A 15596-nucleotide genomic window follows, 5' to 3' on the forward strand; every position below is an offset into this window, starting at 1 on the left:
GAACTGGGCACATGGGACAGGGAAGGCAGACAGGTATTGGCGAAATAGACAGACAGAGATGGTGAGCACAGGTAATTTTAGTGTGCTAAAGTAGGTGGTGATGGCATAAAAGAACTATAAAATATACTTAACTGAATGTAATGTTTTTGGACACTTCATTGCATGTTATTTGCAATTCATTTAAAATCTGTTTTAGTTTACATTTATAGTAAATGCAACTTTAGAGTGTTTTGAGGGCTTAAATATGTCTTTACATGTAGTTTGATGATTACTTCTACTGTGTTTGAAATCTGGTGGAAATATTAAAAAAAAAGACCTGACTTATCATGTATTGAAATATGTTTGAAATTACACATTTGTAGCAATTAGTTCTTTTAATATATTAAGTTTATCTGAAACTTTAAATGTTTAAATGTAAATAGGTTTTTATGTTTTTAAACAGTTTAAACTGCTGAATTTCCACCCAAGACACTTTCTGAGGCTCGGTAAGAAGTTTTTATCATAAACCCTCTGGTTTTACACCTGGTTCTCTCTGGAAGACGGCCCAGAATTCCTTCAAATCCCCAGCAGAGCCCATAGCAGTAATACACTTTGATCAGACATGCATGTCAGACGGGGGGGCTTTGTGGTCTGATCCCAACACGCTGTCCACTTCAGCGCTATAAACACTCAGGGCCTCTCAACTGCAGTCTAACCTCTTTGCCGTTTAGCATTGCCTGATCCCAGTCCAAATCACTGATAGGGAATCATGTAATAATGTTTGAGCTCTACTGTAAGTGCTGGAGATAAAGTCTGCTGAAGGTGGTACATTTTTTTTTAATCCAGGGCTTTTCTTTGGGAAAGTAAAGTTATTAAGCAATAATTTGATTTAAAAATACAGTAAAAACTGAAATATTTGGGTAACACTTTACAATAAGGATCATTAGTTAACATTAGTTAACTACATTGGTTAACATGAACTAAGAATGAACAATACCAAGTTACAGTGAACAATACAAAGTTAGTTAATTTCAGCATTCACTAATGCACTATTAAAATCACAAGTTGTGTGTTAATGTTAGTTACAAATAATGAACAACTGTGTTTTTATTAACTAACAATAACAAAGATTAATACGTACTGTTAAAGATGTATTGTTCATTGTTTGTTCATGTTAGTTAATACATTAACTAATGTTAACTAATGACACCTTATTGTAAAGTGTTACCAATATTTGTATATTTTATGTACTATATATCCAGAGCTGGGTAAATTACTTACAAATTATAATCTGTTACCAATTCCGAATTACGTGACAAAAATTGTAGTTAGTATAATCCATTACATTACATATTTTAGGTAACATAATCAGATTACTTTTAGATTACTTTTGACCTAACTCGTTTATCACATTGATTTAAATAGGATATTCTTGTACCATATTGACATAAAAATACAAAGAGTAAGAAAATATATTACATTTGTTGTCATTGCATTAAACATGTCAAGGTTGATGACAAAAAAGTTTCTGTGAATTTGTGCATTTAATGTGTTTGAAAGACAAAAGCCTTCCAAAGACATAGAAATGCATGGTTAAATAACCTATTGAGTGGTAATTAAAATAAAAATTAATGTGTTCATCAGTAGTTGATACAATGTTGAAACACTTCTTAAAAATCAAATGATTTTTGTAAATCAGTGGCCAAATGCTGTTTCCGCCACCTGACTTATGACTGATCTGTGTAAATGTCCACAAAACGTTCTAAATTTTATATAAGCAGTAGGCTGTTTTAGAAATGAAAATGTAAAAGATGAAAATTAGCAAGTATCAATAAATATATTGCTTTTGTGTAAATAATATGTAATCATAATCCATAAAAAAGTAACTGTCTGCTTACGAGTATTTAAAAATGTAATATGATCTAATTACAAGTGCTTAATTTTTGGAATGTAATTATGTAATCCAGATTACATGTAATAAGTTACTGTGTATATCACAATATTTCTGTTTTTACTGTATGTTTGATCAAATAAATGCAGCCTTTGTGAGCATTAGAGACTTCATTAGAAACAGCATTAGAGAAACAATCTTATCAACCCTAAATGTATAAAACATGGTGTATAAATAAAAACTATGTACTGAGTCAGAAGTCCAATTACACAGATTCTCAGTTGTGATAACCAGTTTTTTTGCATGTTAGTTTCAAACATCTAGTTCAAAATCCAACTAAACTATATATATATTAACTTGTATATATTTTTGCCTTTTCAGTTATTGCCTTTACATACTTGCATTTAACCTTTAAACAGAATCCCAGAATGCAATCTTTAATGTAAGCCTTCCATTTTAACAATCAACCCCATGAGAAGCTTTATTTATTTATGTATTTATTTGCTTTGTGTCGTACTAGGTTTGACATTCCTGCATTCCTTTTTAGTTTCTTTATATTGTCATTAGGTGACCAGTTATAAAATTATTAGTCATTTCCTTAACCAGTTTCCCCCAACAAATGTTGCCATACACAAGAACACCATCAGACATCTCATTCTGTCCCTTTTGCTTGTTTTTACACGTCTTTTTTCCACCACAGTTGTTTCCCACAGAATTAATTAACTCAGCGTTACTCACTTTGCCCTTGCGATTGGCCTTTAATTCACTGCGCAGCCTGTGTGTGTCGGTGAGTGTCTGTGTGACTTCATTCCGCTGTCACTATTTTTTCTAAAATGGCCTGCATCATTAAAATTTTGTAAAGTGTGCTATTTTTAGCATCAGTCACTTTGTCAGGTCTTTAACAGGATTAACATGTCAGTCATTAAGATGTATGCATGCACATAATAGATTTAGCATTTTAATTGTCAGTTAATCTGTCTGTTACACTCTATGATCAATATTTCCTGTAATCTAACTGATTTTACACACAGGTCAATCTCAGATACACACACATTGTTGTTGTGTGTCAGATGGACGCCCCCAGAGGAAGGGGTTTTGTATGGGACAGACAGACAGCGTACCGTATTAATGAGACAGGTGGATTCTCTGCTTTGCCCTGTACATTCTCTTTGATACTAGAAACAAAAATAGTGCTATCACCCTGTCGGTTCTTGATGACCTCTGCGCTGACCTCTGACAATCAGGCACTCCATGCTTCACACACTCCCACACACACTTACGCGCATCAAACACACGACAGGTGATTTTTAGACTGGGAGTTTGGTGCACACGCGTACACAGGGTCACGGAGGTGAGGGGAATGAGTTTCTGTTAAACAGAGGTGTCTCTGTGATCTGTTCTGGAGAATTCTGTTTGCTGCTACTTTGCTTGAGTTCAGGTCGGTCTCAAGAAGTAGGAAGAAAGAAAAAAGCTAGTAAATTGGAGTGGCTTCAGGTGCAGGGAGGAAAAACAGAGCATCCATACCTCAGACAGGTCACAGAACCTGTCAGGACGGGCCTCAGCTTCATTTGTGTGCTCATTGAGGTTGTCAGGTATTATTTAATAACTGTGAACTTTTGAGGGTCTGACAGGCTTATATGTCTTCGCTTTACTTTTGCTTATGGAGTCAAAATAATTTAAATAGTCAGGTTATCTACCTGTCAATTTATGTTTTAATATGACATGTGATTTAAATGTATTATGACCTTTAAAAAAGGAAAAGAAAAGCACACTGTATATAGTGTGTGACAAATGTAGTTGCTTAGTTCAAAGGCAGTGCATTTATTATTTATTTTTATTATATTGATTGTATGAGCCATGCTAACGCAGTGCTGGTGTGTTTTGTTAATTAGTAATCTTGTGAAGAACATATATTAATAATAATAGTTAGTTTTTCCCAGTAAAAAAATTATTTTACATAAGTGTCACACACACACACACACACACACATGTTGAGTTTCCAGTTTTTATACTATACAGATCATGCATTCTATCATTCTACACCAACCCTATACCTAAACCAGCATTGCCAAGTTTGCGGTTTTCCTGCAGAATTGGGCTACTGTAACACTGTTGCCATGGATTGTTTTTGATGTCTGCGGGTTGAAGCGACCACAATAATGTCAAATTTAGCCCCTGAAATGCGAATTTACCAGGGGAACCCTGACAAAAAAAAAAGTGTATTTTATTAACTGGAATGTTATTTTTAAGGGGAGACCACCCTCGAAATGCGATTGGGCTAGTTTTGAATAGCGATTGGGTGGGTTTTGTTTTTAAAACCTGGCAACCCTGACCTAATCCTACCCCTTATAGGAAACTTTGTGCATTTTTAAATGTTCAAAACACCCACAAGGACAAGGATTGTGGATATAGCCATCTTTGTGGGGACATTATGCCCCCCAACGTAGAGTTTACCAGGACTATATGCACACACACAAAAGAAATTACTTGGGGAAAAAATATAATGTTTACCACTTTTGTGATGTTTTTAAAAGAAGCCCACCAAGTGCACATTTGTTTGATCAAAAATACAGTAAAAACAGTAATGTACAGTTGAAAAGAAATATTATTGCAGTTTAACTATAATACTTTACCTGTTTTACTGTACTATAAAACTGTAAGATTACTGTTTTCTGTTTGAATTTATTTTAAAATGCAATTTATTCCTGTGATGGCAAAGCTGATTTTTCTGCTGCCACACTGTAAAAAACAAACAAATAAAACCCCACACAATTTGTTGAGTCAACTTAAAATAATTTGTTAACCTGCCGCCTTAAAATGTTAAGTTCAGTCAATTTAAATAAGTTTAGTCAACTTGAAATGTTAAGTTGAACTAAGTGACAACTTAGATATTTGAGTTGAATTAACAAAAAATTGGTTTGTTAATCTTAAAAGCTGGGTAAGTTACCCAGCTGCCTCAAAATTGTAAGTTTAATCAACTCGAATTTTAAGGCAGCCAGGTAACAAATTATTTTAAGTTGATTCAACAAATTGTTTTTTACAGTGCATTTTATCAGTGTCACATGATCCTTTAAATCATCCTGTACAGTTGATTTGCTGTACAGGAAACTATTTTCAGTGTTGACAACAGTTGTGCTGCCTAATATTTTTGAGGATACATTTTTCCCAGAATTTTTTGCCAAGTAGAAAGTCCAAAAGATTAGCATTTATTTGAAAGAGACATATGTCGTAACATTATAAATGTCTTTCTTTTGATCAATTGAAAGCATCCTTGCCAAATAAAAGTATTCATTTACTAATATTTTTGAAAACGTTAAACCTTTTTAAGTCTGATAAAACCTTTAAAGTATATATTTCTTATATCTCAATCCTCTATTATTCTACACTTTTAGTCGTGTAATAAATCATGGGTGACAAATGCCATTTTCGTTATCTTATTTTAGGTCTAAACACATCTTAATGACCTGTGGTCTATAAAAGAACTGCTAGATTCAATACATTACTGTTGTCACCCAGCATCCTTGAATTTCCTTCATTCTATAGAGCTTTTTCATTCTCTATCTACAATGGGAAGCCGGTGTACAGGTACATTTTCAGTGGAACTGAATAGAACAATGCTATTGTTGCTAGTATTACATGTGTTTTTCATTATGCAAGAAAGATAGTTAGTTTAGAGTTAGTTTTTCAAGGTAGCAGTAAAGGTAGCAGTTAAAAGTGCTCTGGAGGTGATAGTGTACATGAGATCCAGGCTAGAAACCAAATTCACACCATCATCATGTGTTATGTTACTATTGTTCAGGTGGTTATAGAGAATGATTTTTATGTTATCATGCTAAAGCATCATCTGCTCTCCATGTCCTTGTGTTCTGTTCATATAAACACACCAATGAAGTAAACACAGCATTTCTTCTCTATATTTGTGCATGTATTGTGTTTCAATGCATTCAGACCTTTGCAGCTCTGTCATTGCTCTCGCACCTTAGGCTCAAGGTCTGCATGGCAGAAGCGCGCGCTGCTTCTTCTTTCACGCGCGGCGAGACCGGGTCTGTTTAAAGGAGAACGGAAGGTTAGCGATGTTTCGTAACGAGATGACAGAGTTTATAAAGCACTTGCTCTCAAGCACAGTTTTACCTGCAGTGCTGCCCATATAATAGGGCCACATGGGGCTTCTCCACAATCCTGTTCCGCTCTCTCTCTCCGTCTCTCTATTTGTTTTCCTTTTCTTTATATTCTTTTGTTGTTCTGTCTCTTTCTCCGGTCTCACGACTGCTGCGGGAGAAGACCCTCCCATCACCTTTGATCTTCCCCTTGGTTTCGATAATATTTTTGACAGGATTCAGGCTTTCTCTTTTCTTCGTTCTTTTTTTTCTGTCCTCCTCCTATTCTTTTTCACTTATTTTCTACTTGTAGCAGCTCGCTCGGCTCCCTCTATAGTCGTGCGATAGAGCGCCACATATGTACGCCCTGTCAAGGCCTGCGAGACAACTTGCCCCAACATTTCAAGCGCGAATTGGACTCTTGGAATTTTCCCCGGCGCAGATGATATATATAATTCATGCTGGGGTGTGAGAGCGGTGTCAACGTGTCAGACGATTGAAGAAATGTAAAAGTGGGCTGTTTACTGGTCGAGAGACACACTCTTTTTTTCTTTTCTTCTCAGAGTAGGGGAGAGAAGGCTTGTGGTTCATCAAAACCTTGCCTGTCTGTCCGGTTGTGATGCACGGGTAGCCGCGCTAATCAAAGAAACGTCAGCACCAATGTATTTTCTTAGTTATCTTCTGGAAAAAATGTCCTGGTTTTAATTATTCATCTGCATCAATTAATTATGGACACTTCTTGTCAAGTACGCTGTGCACAAACACATGCTTCACAATACATTACAAGTCTCGCTTTGTAGCTCAGCATCGATCCATTGTTCAGTTGTTTTGTGATTTATTTTTGGGATGCTTACACTTGGCAGAGATTTAAAAATTCCTGCAAATCAGAACAAATTACGATTTAAAGACACTAAATGCTGTGCTTTCCCCATTTGAGGATTTTAAGCCACTGTTCGTTAATTTGAGATTCGATGGAACAACTCATGGACATATTTATGAATTAATATCTTGCCAGTTAGAACAGGTAATTTTTTAATTATCAGAAATATACTAAACAATATCTTTAAAAAGACATTTGCTTAAAAGTAAAAGATATCTTCAAAGAAAGCATTAAGATAATTTTTCTTACCACACTAGCATGCATTTATTTATTTATTAGGCATAAATATACCGAATAGAAGCAAGATTTATTCTTAAAATATGAAAAAGAGGTGGAGAGATAGCTACAAATTCAGATTTTTTTTTAAGATTTTGATACTTGTATACAGAAATGACAAATTAAATTGTTCAAAAATGACTATAAAGACATGAATGATGTCACAAAAAAGATTCTATTAAAAATGTTCATCACAGAATCCTAAAAAAACATATTTCATAAAGACAAATTAAATTTTCAACTAATAGAAGAAAAAAGCATTTAATGAAAATGTAAAATATATTAAAATAGAAAGCATTATATGTTTAATTGCAAATAAAAGCAGCTTTTGTGAACATAAGACTCTTATTTAAAAACAAAAATAAATAAAATAGTGTACATATTTTGCCATTTACTGTAGGTAGTTATATATTAAAATATTTATTTTTGAGATGCTTACACTTGCCAGTGATTTAAAAATTCCTGCAAATCAGAACAAATTACAATTAAAAGACACTAAATGCTGTGCTTTTCCCATTCAAGAATTTTAAGCTGCCGTTTGTTAATTTGAGATTTGATGGAGCAACTCAGACCTCAGTTGGATATATTTATTGTTAATATCTTGTCAATTAGAACAGGAGTTTTTTAAATTATCGAAAATAATTGTATTTTTAAAAAGATATTTGCTTCAGAGAATAAGAAAGAAGATAATTTCTCTCACCACACTGACATTTATTTATTTATTTATTAGGTATAAATATACCAAATAGAAACAAGATTTACCATGTACTGTAAATAGTTACAAGTGAAGACTTTCTTTAAGAAATTAATACTTTTATTTTATATTGTAAAGACATTTATAATGTCTCAAAAAGATTCTGTTAAATGTTATTCTTCAAATGTTCTCTTCATCACAGAATCCTGAAAAAAACATATTTCATCAAGAAATACAACAGTGTCCAACTAATGATAAGAAGAAAAAAGCAATTAATAAAAATGTAAATTAGTATTAAAATAGAAAACAGTTCATTTTAATTGTAAATAAATGTAGCCTCTGTGAACATAAGACTCTTCTTTTAAAAATGAAAAAAAAAAGAAAAAAGGAAGAAAAAAAAATCTGTACGTGAGCCATATTCTCATAACTTAATTTAAGTTTTGCAGGAAAACAGTTTTCGCTGTGTGCATGAACAGGATAATTTGAGTCACACCTTTTAGTAATACGGATGTCAGTCTCAAACACTGTATAGATTCAACTCCTAAATTGATTCAAATATTGAGATATTGCAGTGAGATATCATCTCAGTGACACCAAAGGAGAACATCTTGGTGGCTTGGTGGATTTCTGTTATAACTCCAAAATAATGGTGCCCATAAAATGTGTGTGACATCTTGGCTTTAAGTGCAGTGTAGAAGAAGCGTCTCTGTTTGATGACTTCGCAGTGAAGAGTTCATTATCAGAACGTTGAGCAGAGGTCAGGCATCTGTCTGCAAAGCGGTGCTCTGATTCCTACAGAGAAGGTTCAAACACAAGGTCACATTGATTCATTCTGATGTGTTAGCAGTCTGTTTTTCAGGGTTTGCTTTCGTAAGGTATGCTATATGGATAATTGAAGTGGACTTTTTTTGGTTTGTGAGTCATTCTTCAGTGAGTGCAGGAATGAGGCTGATTGTGACACAAACATGTGAATGGAAGAAGCTCCTGCAAGAGTATAACCTTGTTCTGTCATGGACTCTGTAAGTGAAGTCCAGCTCAATGTATAGGGTTTACACAGAGTAAAACGGTTTCTCCAATCTCAGCAGAGCGTCTGGTGAGTCAGAAGGCTGTACGGCACGGTTTAGGTGCTATTGCTTTCTTACGAAAAAGAAGTCTACCATGACTTCATGGGAATTACAATGAATGCTCCTCTTCATGTACCACAAAAAATTACGGCTTTGACATACAGTATGCATTCAGAGATTCCAGTACAAATCAATAAATGTTCCTTGTATTCAGAGAAAAACAAGGCAAGAGAAAAACATTCCTTCTTTAGTCATTTTTGTACTCACCTTCAATGTTTTCATAGTTCTGAAAATGAATTTTCTTTACACTGAAAAGAAAAAAATATCTTTTTTGTAAGTGTTTTTGCCTATTTTTTTCCAATATAAAACATACTGTATATACACTACCATTGAAAAATTGGAGTCGGTAAGACTTTTTGAAATCATGAAATTGATACTTTTTATTCAGCAAGGACACATTAAATTGTTTAAAAATGTCTGTAAAGACATTTACAATGTCACAAAAAGATTCTATTAAAAATGATGTTCAAATGTTTTCATCAAGGAATCCTGAAAAAAAACATGTCATCAAGAAGCACAACATAAAAGCATCTAATAAAATGTGAAATATATTAAAATAGAAAGCAGTTATTTTTAATTGTAAATTAATGCAGCCTTTGTGAACATAAGAAAATAAATAAAAAAGTGTATCTCTTTAAAACAAGATAATTTTACTTGCATGACATGACCAATTAGGTATTAAAACTTGTTTTTAGATATTATATCTTGCATTATATTGTTCTAACCAACTGTCAGATGTTTTTCTTTTTGTTCTTATAATAAAGAAATTTAACAAAATTGATTAAAAATCATTTTAAAGGGTTATGTTTAAAATAAGAAAACTAATGCTTATTTTCTTATTAATATATACCGTTTAATAATGCAATTTTCAGCTGGTTTTGTGTAATCACAGATCTAAAATAAAGATTAATTACTGTAATTTTATCTGTAAAATTAATTATCTTTTTACATTTACCGCAAATGTCAGTTTTCCTGTTACAGGTCGTAGCTCCAAAGGCTTTTTAAAGGGGAGAGGCCCATTTAAGAAGTGCAGTGAATTACTTTAAATGATGTCTAAGAGTCCTCAAGATGAGATGGAGGACGTTCTCTGACTTCAAAAGAGTGGAACATCTTTTTCACAGGACGGTTCTTACCTCAGAAGCTTCTTGAAGTCTTCTGCTTGGGCTGTTTAATAATTACATTGTACCAGAAAAGGTACTATGTAATGGCCAGCAATCAGTGATGGTTCTGCAATTACAGGCTAAGGAAAGCATTAAGTGGTACAAACACCACCATATTGTCCAGGCCAAGGGTTTGCTTGTATTTTTAATCATAATCTGTGTGATTAAATACATGATGCTTGTGTCTGTGTCTCGTTTTATTTGGCAAAGCTCATGAACGAAATCAACATCTTTCGTCCTCTTTTTCTCATCACAGCTACCTCATCCCTAAACTCTCAGCTCCAGCATCTTCAACAGCTTCAACAGCTACAGCATCACCAGCAACAGCATCATCATCATCAACAACAGCAGCAGCAGCAGCATCAACAACAACAGCAGAGAGAACGAGAGCAGCGTGAAAGAGAACAACAACAACGAGAACGTGAACGTGAACGTGAGCGTGAGCGTGAACGTGAACGTGAACGTGAGCAGCACCAACAGCTCTGCGGTCCAACGCATCTCCAGCCACCCAGTCATCATCAGCTCACTCCTCCGATTCAGTCACAAGTCTCTGGACCTTCTCCAGGCTCCGCCTCCACCTGTACCTCCTCCAATCATAGCTCAGCCCAGCCTCCCCAGTCTCCGCCCCCTCACAGGCAAAACCAATCACCAGCTCACAGCTTGCCATCACCTGTCACTCCTCCTCTGCCACTACAGGTAAGATTTGAAAATTAAACTTTTAGTTTAAGTAATCAAAAAGTTGGAATAAAGTAGTGGGTAGGGTTAGGGTAGGTGTAGGGACGGCTTTATTTTCCCAATAAGGTGGCATCCGTTTAATAATTTTTTAATTATTAAGTTAAAATGATAATTTATACTAAGTAAGTTATTATTGCATATTGTTTTATAATGTACTACTATACTGAGGTGACAATTGCCACTATTTGCAATTAGTAGTATAAATAGCAGAAAATCGTGATATTTTAGCATAGTGTAAATAGAATCTATAGCTAGATGCACTTAGTGTAAGTAGCATCCATTGCTATTTTCACTTAGTGTAAATAACATCTATCACTAAGAAATATGCTATTTTCACATAGTGTAAATAGCCGCTGCCTTTATTTTATTTTATTTTATTTTATTTTATTTTATTTTATTTTATTCTATTTTATTTTATACCATTAAAGTAATTGGGTAAATGTACTAAACACTTCCCCTTTAAAATAATAACCACATTTTGGATTCTGCATTCCTTTTTTTTTGTTTGTTTGTTTTTTAAATCATTAAAGTAATGGGACAAATAATTTCACTTATATAATAATAACAAAACAATAACTGCATATTTTTATTATTTTATTTTATTTTATTTTACGCAATTAAAGTGATGGGAGAAATTCAACATTTTCCATTTAAAATAATAACAACATTTTTCTGAATTCATATTATGACAGTCTTTAGGTGTTTTTTTTTTTTTTGCAATAAGTTTGCAATAAGTAGTATAAAAAGCAGAAAATCCTGCTATAACTATTTGCACTTAGTGTAAATAGCATATTGCTAAAAATACTTCTATTTGCACTTAGTGTAAGGAGCATTCATTGCTATTTATTTTATACCATTAAAGTAATTAGTTGAATTTACTAAACACCCCCCACTTTTTTAAAAAACAATAACCGCATTTATTTATTAATAATAACCTGCATTCTTTTTATTATTTATTTTATTTTATTTTACACAATTAAAGTGATGGGAGAAATTCAACATTTCCCATTTAAAATAATAACTGCATTTTTCTGAAATCATATTATGACAGTCTTTAGGTGGTTTTGATCTGGAAAAAAAGGAAAAAGGAGCAAAAGCTTTAATGTGATATCCAAATAAATTCCTCATATTTCCAGACAGCCGTATCCAGCAACCTTCCTTGTATTGCTCCTCACCCAGTTCACCTCTTGTTTACACACTAAAAGTGAAGTTATTTAAAGCTATAATATAAGTTGACTCGTGATGGGGAGCAGCTCCAGAGTGCTGCATGGCACGGGGGGCAGTTGAGACCGATCGACTCAATGTAATGACCCCTAAATATGATGTCGCCTCACTTAAAGAACTCATTCTTCTACATTATTCACAACATGTCTGGAAGAATGGAGCTCTGGAGTGAGACGAGGTCTAGGATGAATGTTAGAGAATGGGGCAGTAATTCAATTGAATGATTGAATCTGTCTGGGGAAATCTTGGATATTACAAATATTGTTTGTGGAGGAGGTGCCCGTTTGCCAAGCCTGTCCCTGAAAAAAAGAATGAAAATTGAAAGTTTATTGTTAAGAGTTTATCCCAGCCATCTTGCTAGCGACAGCAATAGACTATTATTGGAAATGAAGAGCTGCGGAATATTGAATTACGAGTAATGATGCTTTTGGTGTAACTTCATTTGAAACAATTTTATGATAATCACTTATTGACATGTTGTGAAAATGTATAGTATATGCAGCCGATTGAACCAGATTAGTTTTCAACATATTTTATCTTTTGCAAATAACATCTTGCATTGGGAAGTCCAAAGAACCGTATGCCAGTGTTGACTGGATAAGATGAGTTTGTTGATATTTTATTTTGTTATCTGTTATTGTCATGCAGGCAATTTATAAAATTGAAACAAACCCCACAGATGCCACACATGAATTTCTGTTGCTTCAGTTAGTTGATGTCTTTTTAAGAGGCCAGGTCATATCAAATTTGCCTCGATTTGACATTTTCATTAATAAAAAAGCTTTTTCGGTCATGAATATGTAACTTTCGGCTCTCAAAACTTCCTCAAAATGAGAATTCATTCAAACTAATCTGCAAAAATGACTGCAGGTTTGTGTGCAACCCAAATACGATAAAAACTTTACTAACATTGTCATATATGATCTGACCCCTTTACATTTTTACGCAGCTTGAGTTTTAAATGACAAACACAAGTGATATTTTCATATCTCCCTCTCTTAGTCTGTCTGTCTATCCATCTGTTCCTCCTCTTACTCTTCTCATCTGGCTGTCTGAGTCGGTCACTAATAACATGCCCTCCTCCCTACATGTCCCAGTGGTTTCATTTCGGTTTGAGAGAGGCCAGGGTCGCCTCTCCGTCCTTCCCCGCATTCATCAGCGTCACAGCCCTTATTGCTCTGTGCTGTACCACAACCCCACTTCCCCTTCCCCCTTTTTATGGCTGCCATCAGTTTAGTCATTTATTTCACCTTCTGTCCCTCTGCCCAGCCTGTATACTCACCAGCTGGATCCTACGGGGCCCCACACTTAATGGTCTCCAGAGCCCAGAACTAGTGGTTTCCGAGGGATTCCTTAGGAAAGGCCAGCCATATATTTCTTCATTTGCAGTTAAGGCACACCTGATTCGATCTGTCAAGTTATCATCAAGCCCTTCTGATACATGATTCAGAATAGAGTAAATGGGAGGGAGTGGCAGTGGGGCCTCCAAAAGCTTGGTTTTAGTGCGTAAAGTTGCCAGCCTCATTGAATTGTCTCAAATGTGTATGATATGCGCACAGATTTTAATACATATTTGTGGTTGAAGGTCAGGTAGGTGTGTTGTAACTTTCTCTGTTGTAAGGGATAATGTACAAGCAGTTTGTCAGTTTTGCAAAAATAAATTCCAACATGATGGTTAGGACGGTGTTATATTCCTATAATGCCTATACAGTACATTATTCTGCTTTTTACATAGAGCTTCTTACAAAATAAATGAATATTGATACTCAGCTCAAAAAGTCAGTTAAATGGATTTAAATGTCCTTGATAATGTTGAGACAACCTTAGAAGCATCTTTATGAAGTTGAAATTAGGGCTGCCCTAGACTAAAGGTTTTTCTGGTCGTTCATTTTAAACATTAGTCGGATATTAGTCGCATGTTTATTAATAAGCCATATAAATCATAATTTCATGCATAGCCTACTAAGTACTCAAATGCATACAAGAAAAGCTTGCCACAGCACGTCGGCAGATATGAAAATGATAAATGTGTCAGTAAAAAACATTAAGGAGACTGCATTAACGTTTTAATAATTTATTGATAAACTAGTGCTTTTTTTTGTTTTCATCTTGAAGTCGTTGACACTGACTTGTCATGTCCGCAGTAGTAGATGCACCTGTATTTCATACAGATTACATAATCTGAGAATATTTGTTTTCTATTTGAATTGGTTCATTTACAAGTAAATTTCACTTTCTCTATTTTTCATGTCTGTAAGGCAAGTATAGACAGAGTTTCGAAGTTTTGCGCTCAAGTTCACAAAGACCTGTTTGCTCTAAACATTTTACAAATGAGCAACGTTTCGTTGTTATTCTGAGTGCTCACAAGTAAACAAAGAGTTTTAACAAATTTGAAAGATGTATTACTTTTATCTGTATGACCAAAATGACGGAGTATTTTAAGAGCAAGTGACCGCACCAGCGCCTCCATCTGTGATGTAGTGAGTGCACTACTGTTTAGCTTCCACACTCCGCACTTTCTAGGTTAACATTAGATTGAGCGGCCATGTAAAGTTGCTACTACATACATCTTTCAGATGAAAAGCCATATTTGAGGTTGATGAATGATGAAAGGCGAGTGTTTGGATGTCCTGCCGATGTACCGTATTACCACATAGATCAGCCGTTAACAATCTGTCAGTCATGAACTGCATGGCTCCGCCACTTCCTGTGTTTTTTTCTGCTACTAAGCGACTAATAATATTTTGGTCGACCAAGCCTCTTCTCGTTGACTAATGGCTAATCAACTATTAGGGGGCTGCCCTAGTTGAAGTACTGCTTTAAGGATTTAAACCAAGGCAAAAACTGCATTTGGACCCAGGACAGAGCCCTGAGGAACACCCTTCACCTGGGATGTGTTGGTAGACCATTTCTACAGGTTTTTAAATATGAGGCCTTTGAGCGGGTGAAACACTTTCACTTACCAGGGTTTTGACCAGTGCAGAACTGCATGAGGACCCAGGACAAAGCCTTGAGGAACACCCTTCGCCTAGGCTATGTTAAGAGAGCTTTTCTGTAGGTTTTTGAGCTGTACTTTTTGGTTTCATCCCAGTGGCTCATGATTAGATTTTACTGCTAAGAGTCATATGTGATCCTCTTGTTAATCCAAAGAGAGAGTGGCACCAGAGACGACAGCATCATTACCTTGCTCTTCTCTATGTGTGAGAGTGAGAAAAAGAGAGTGATAAGTGTGCATGTATGTGTGTGTGTCAGGAGGGGTTTGAAGTTCTGGCTTCGTGGGAGTCCACATTACCACTTAACCAATGTGATTGTGTGTGTGTGGCAGGGTTTGCAGGCTGCCTCTCCTGTGGGGCCAGAGTCGTAATTGGGCTTATATCTATGTCTGCTTGAAAAAGTTACAGCATACTTCACCAAAGTGCTGTTACTAGCCTTTAGGGACAGCCACAGTTAGACACTGCGAACACCTAGAGAATTTTGGGAATGTGTATTTCCAGGATCTGTCATAATTATCCCTTCTGGTCACACAGGTACCACCC

The 15596-nt window shown here is 35.1% G+C and overlaps 1 protein-coding gene across 1 annotated transcript in view; it reads left to right on the forward strand.

The window, feature by feature from the left end:
* Positions 1–15596, forward strand: part of pou6f2 (POU class 6 homeobox 2) — a 121703-nt gene that overhangs the window by 63115 nt on the left and 42992 nt on the right. The window contains exon 6 of the mRNA XM_051097493.1: positions 10358–10797. Coding sequence (XP_050953450.1) covers positions 10358–10797 — 440 coding nt within the window. The remainder of the gene's footprint in view (positions 1–10357; positions 10798–15596) is intronic.

Source organism: Labeo rohita, chromosome 24, assembly GCF_022985175.1.
Source record: "Labeo rohita strain BAU-BD-2019 chromosome 24, IGBB_LRoh.1.0, whole genome shotgun sequence".
NCBI classification, from domain to species: domain Eukaryota; kingdom Metazoa; phylum Chordata; class Actinopteri; order Cypriniformes; family Cyprinidae; genus Labeo; species Labeo rohita.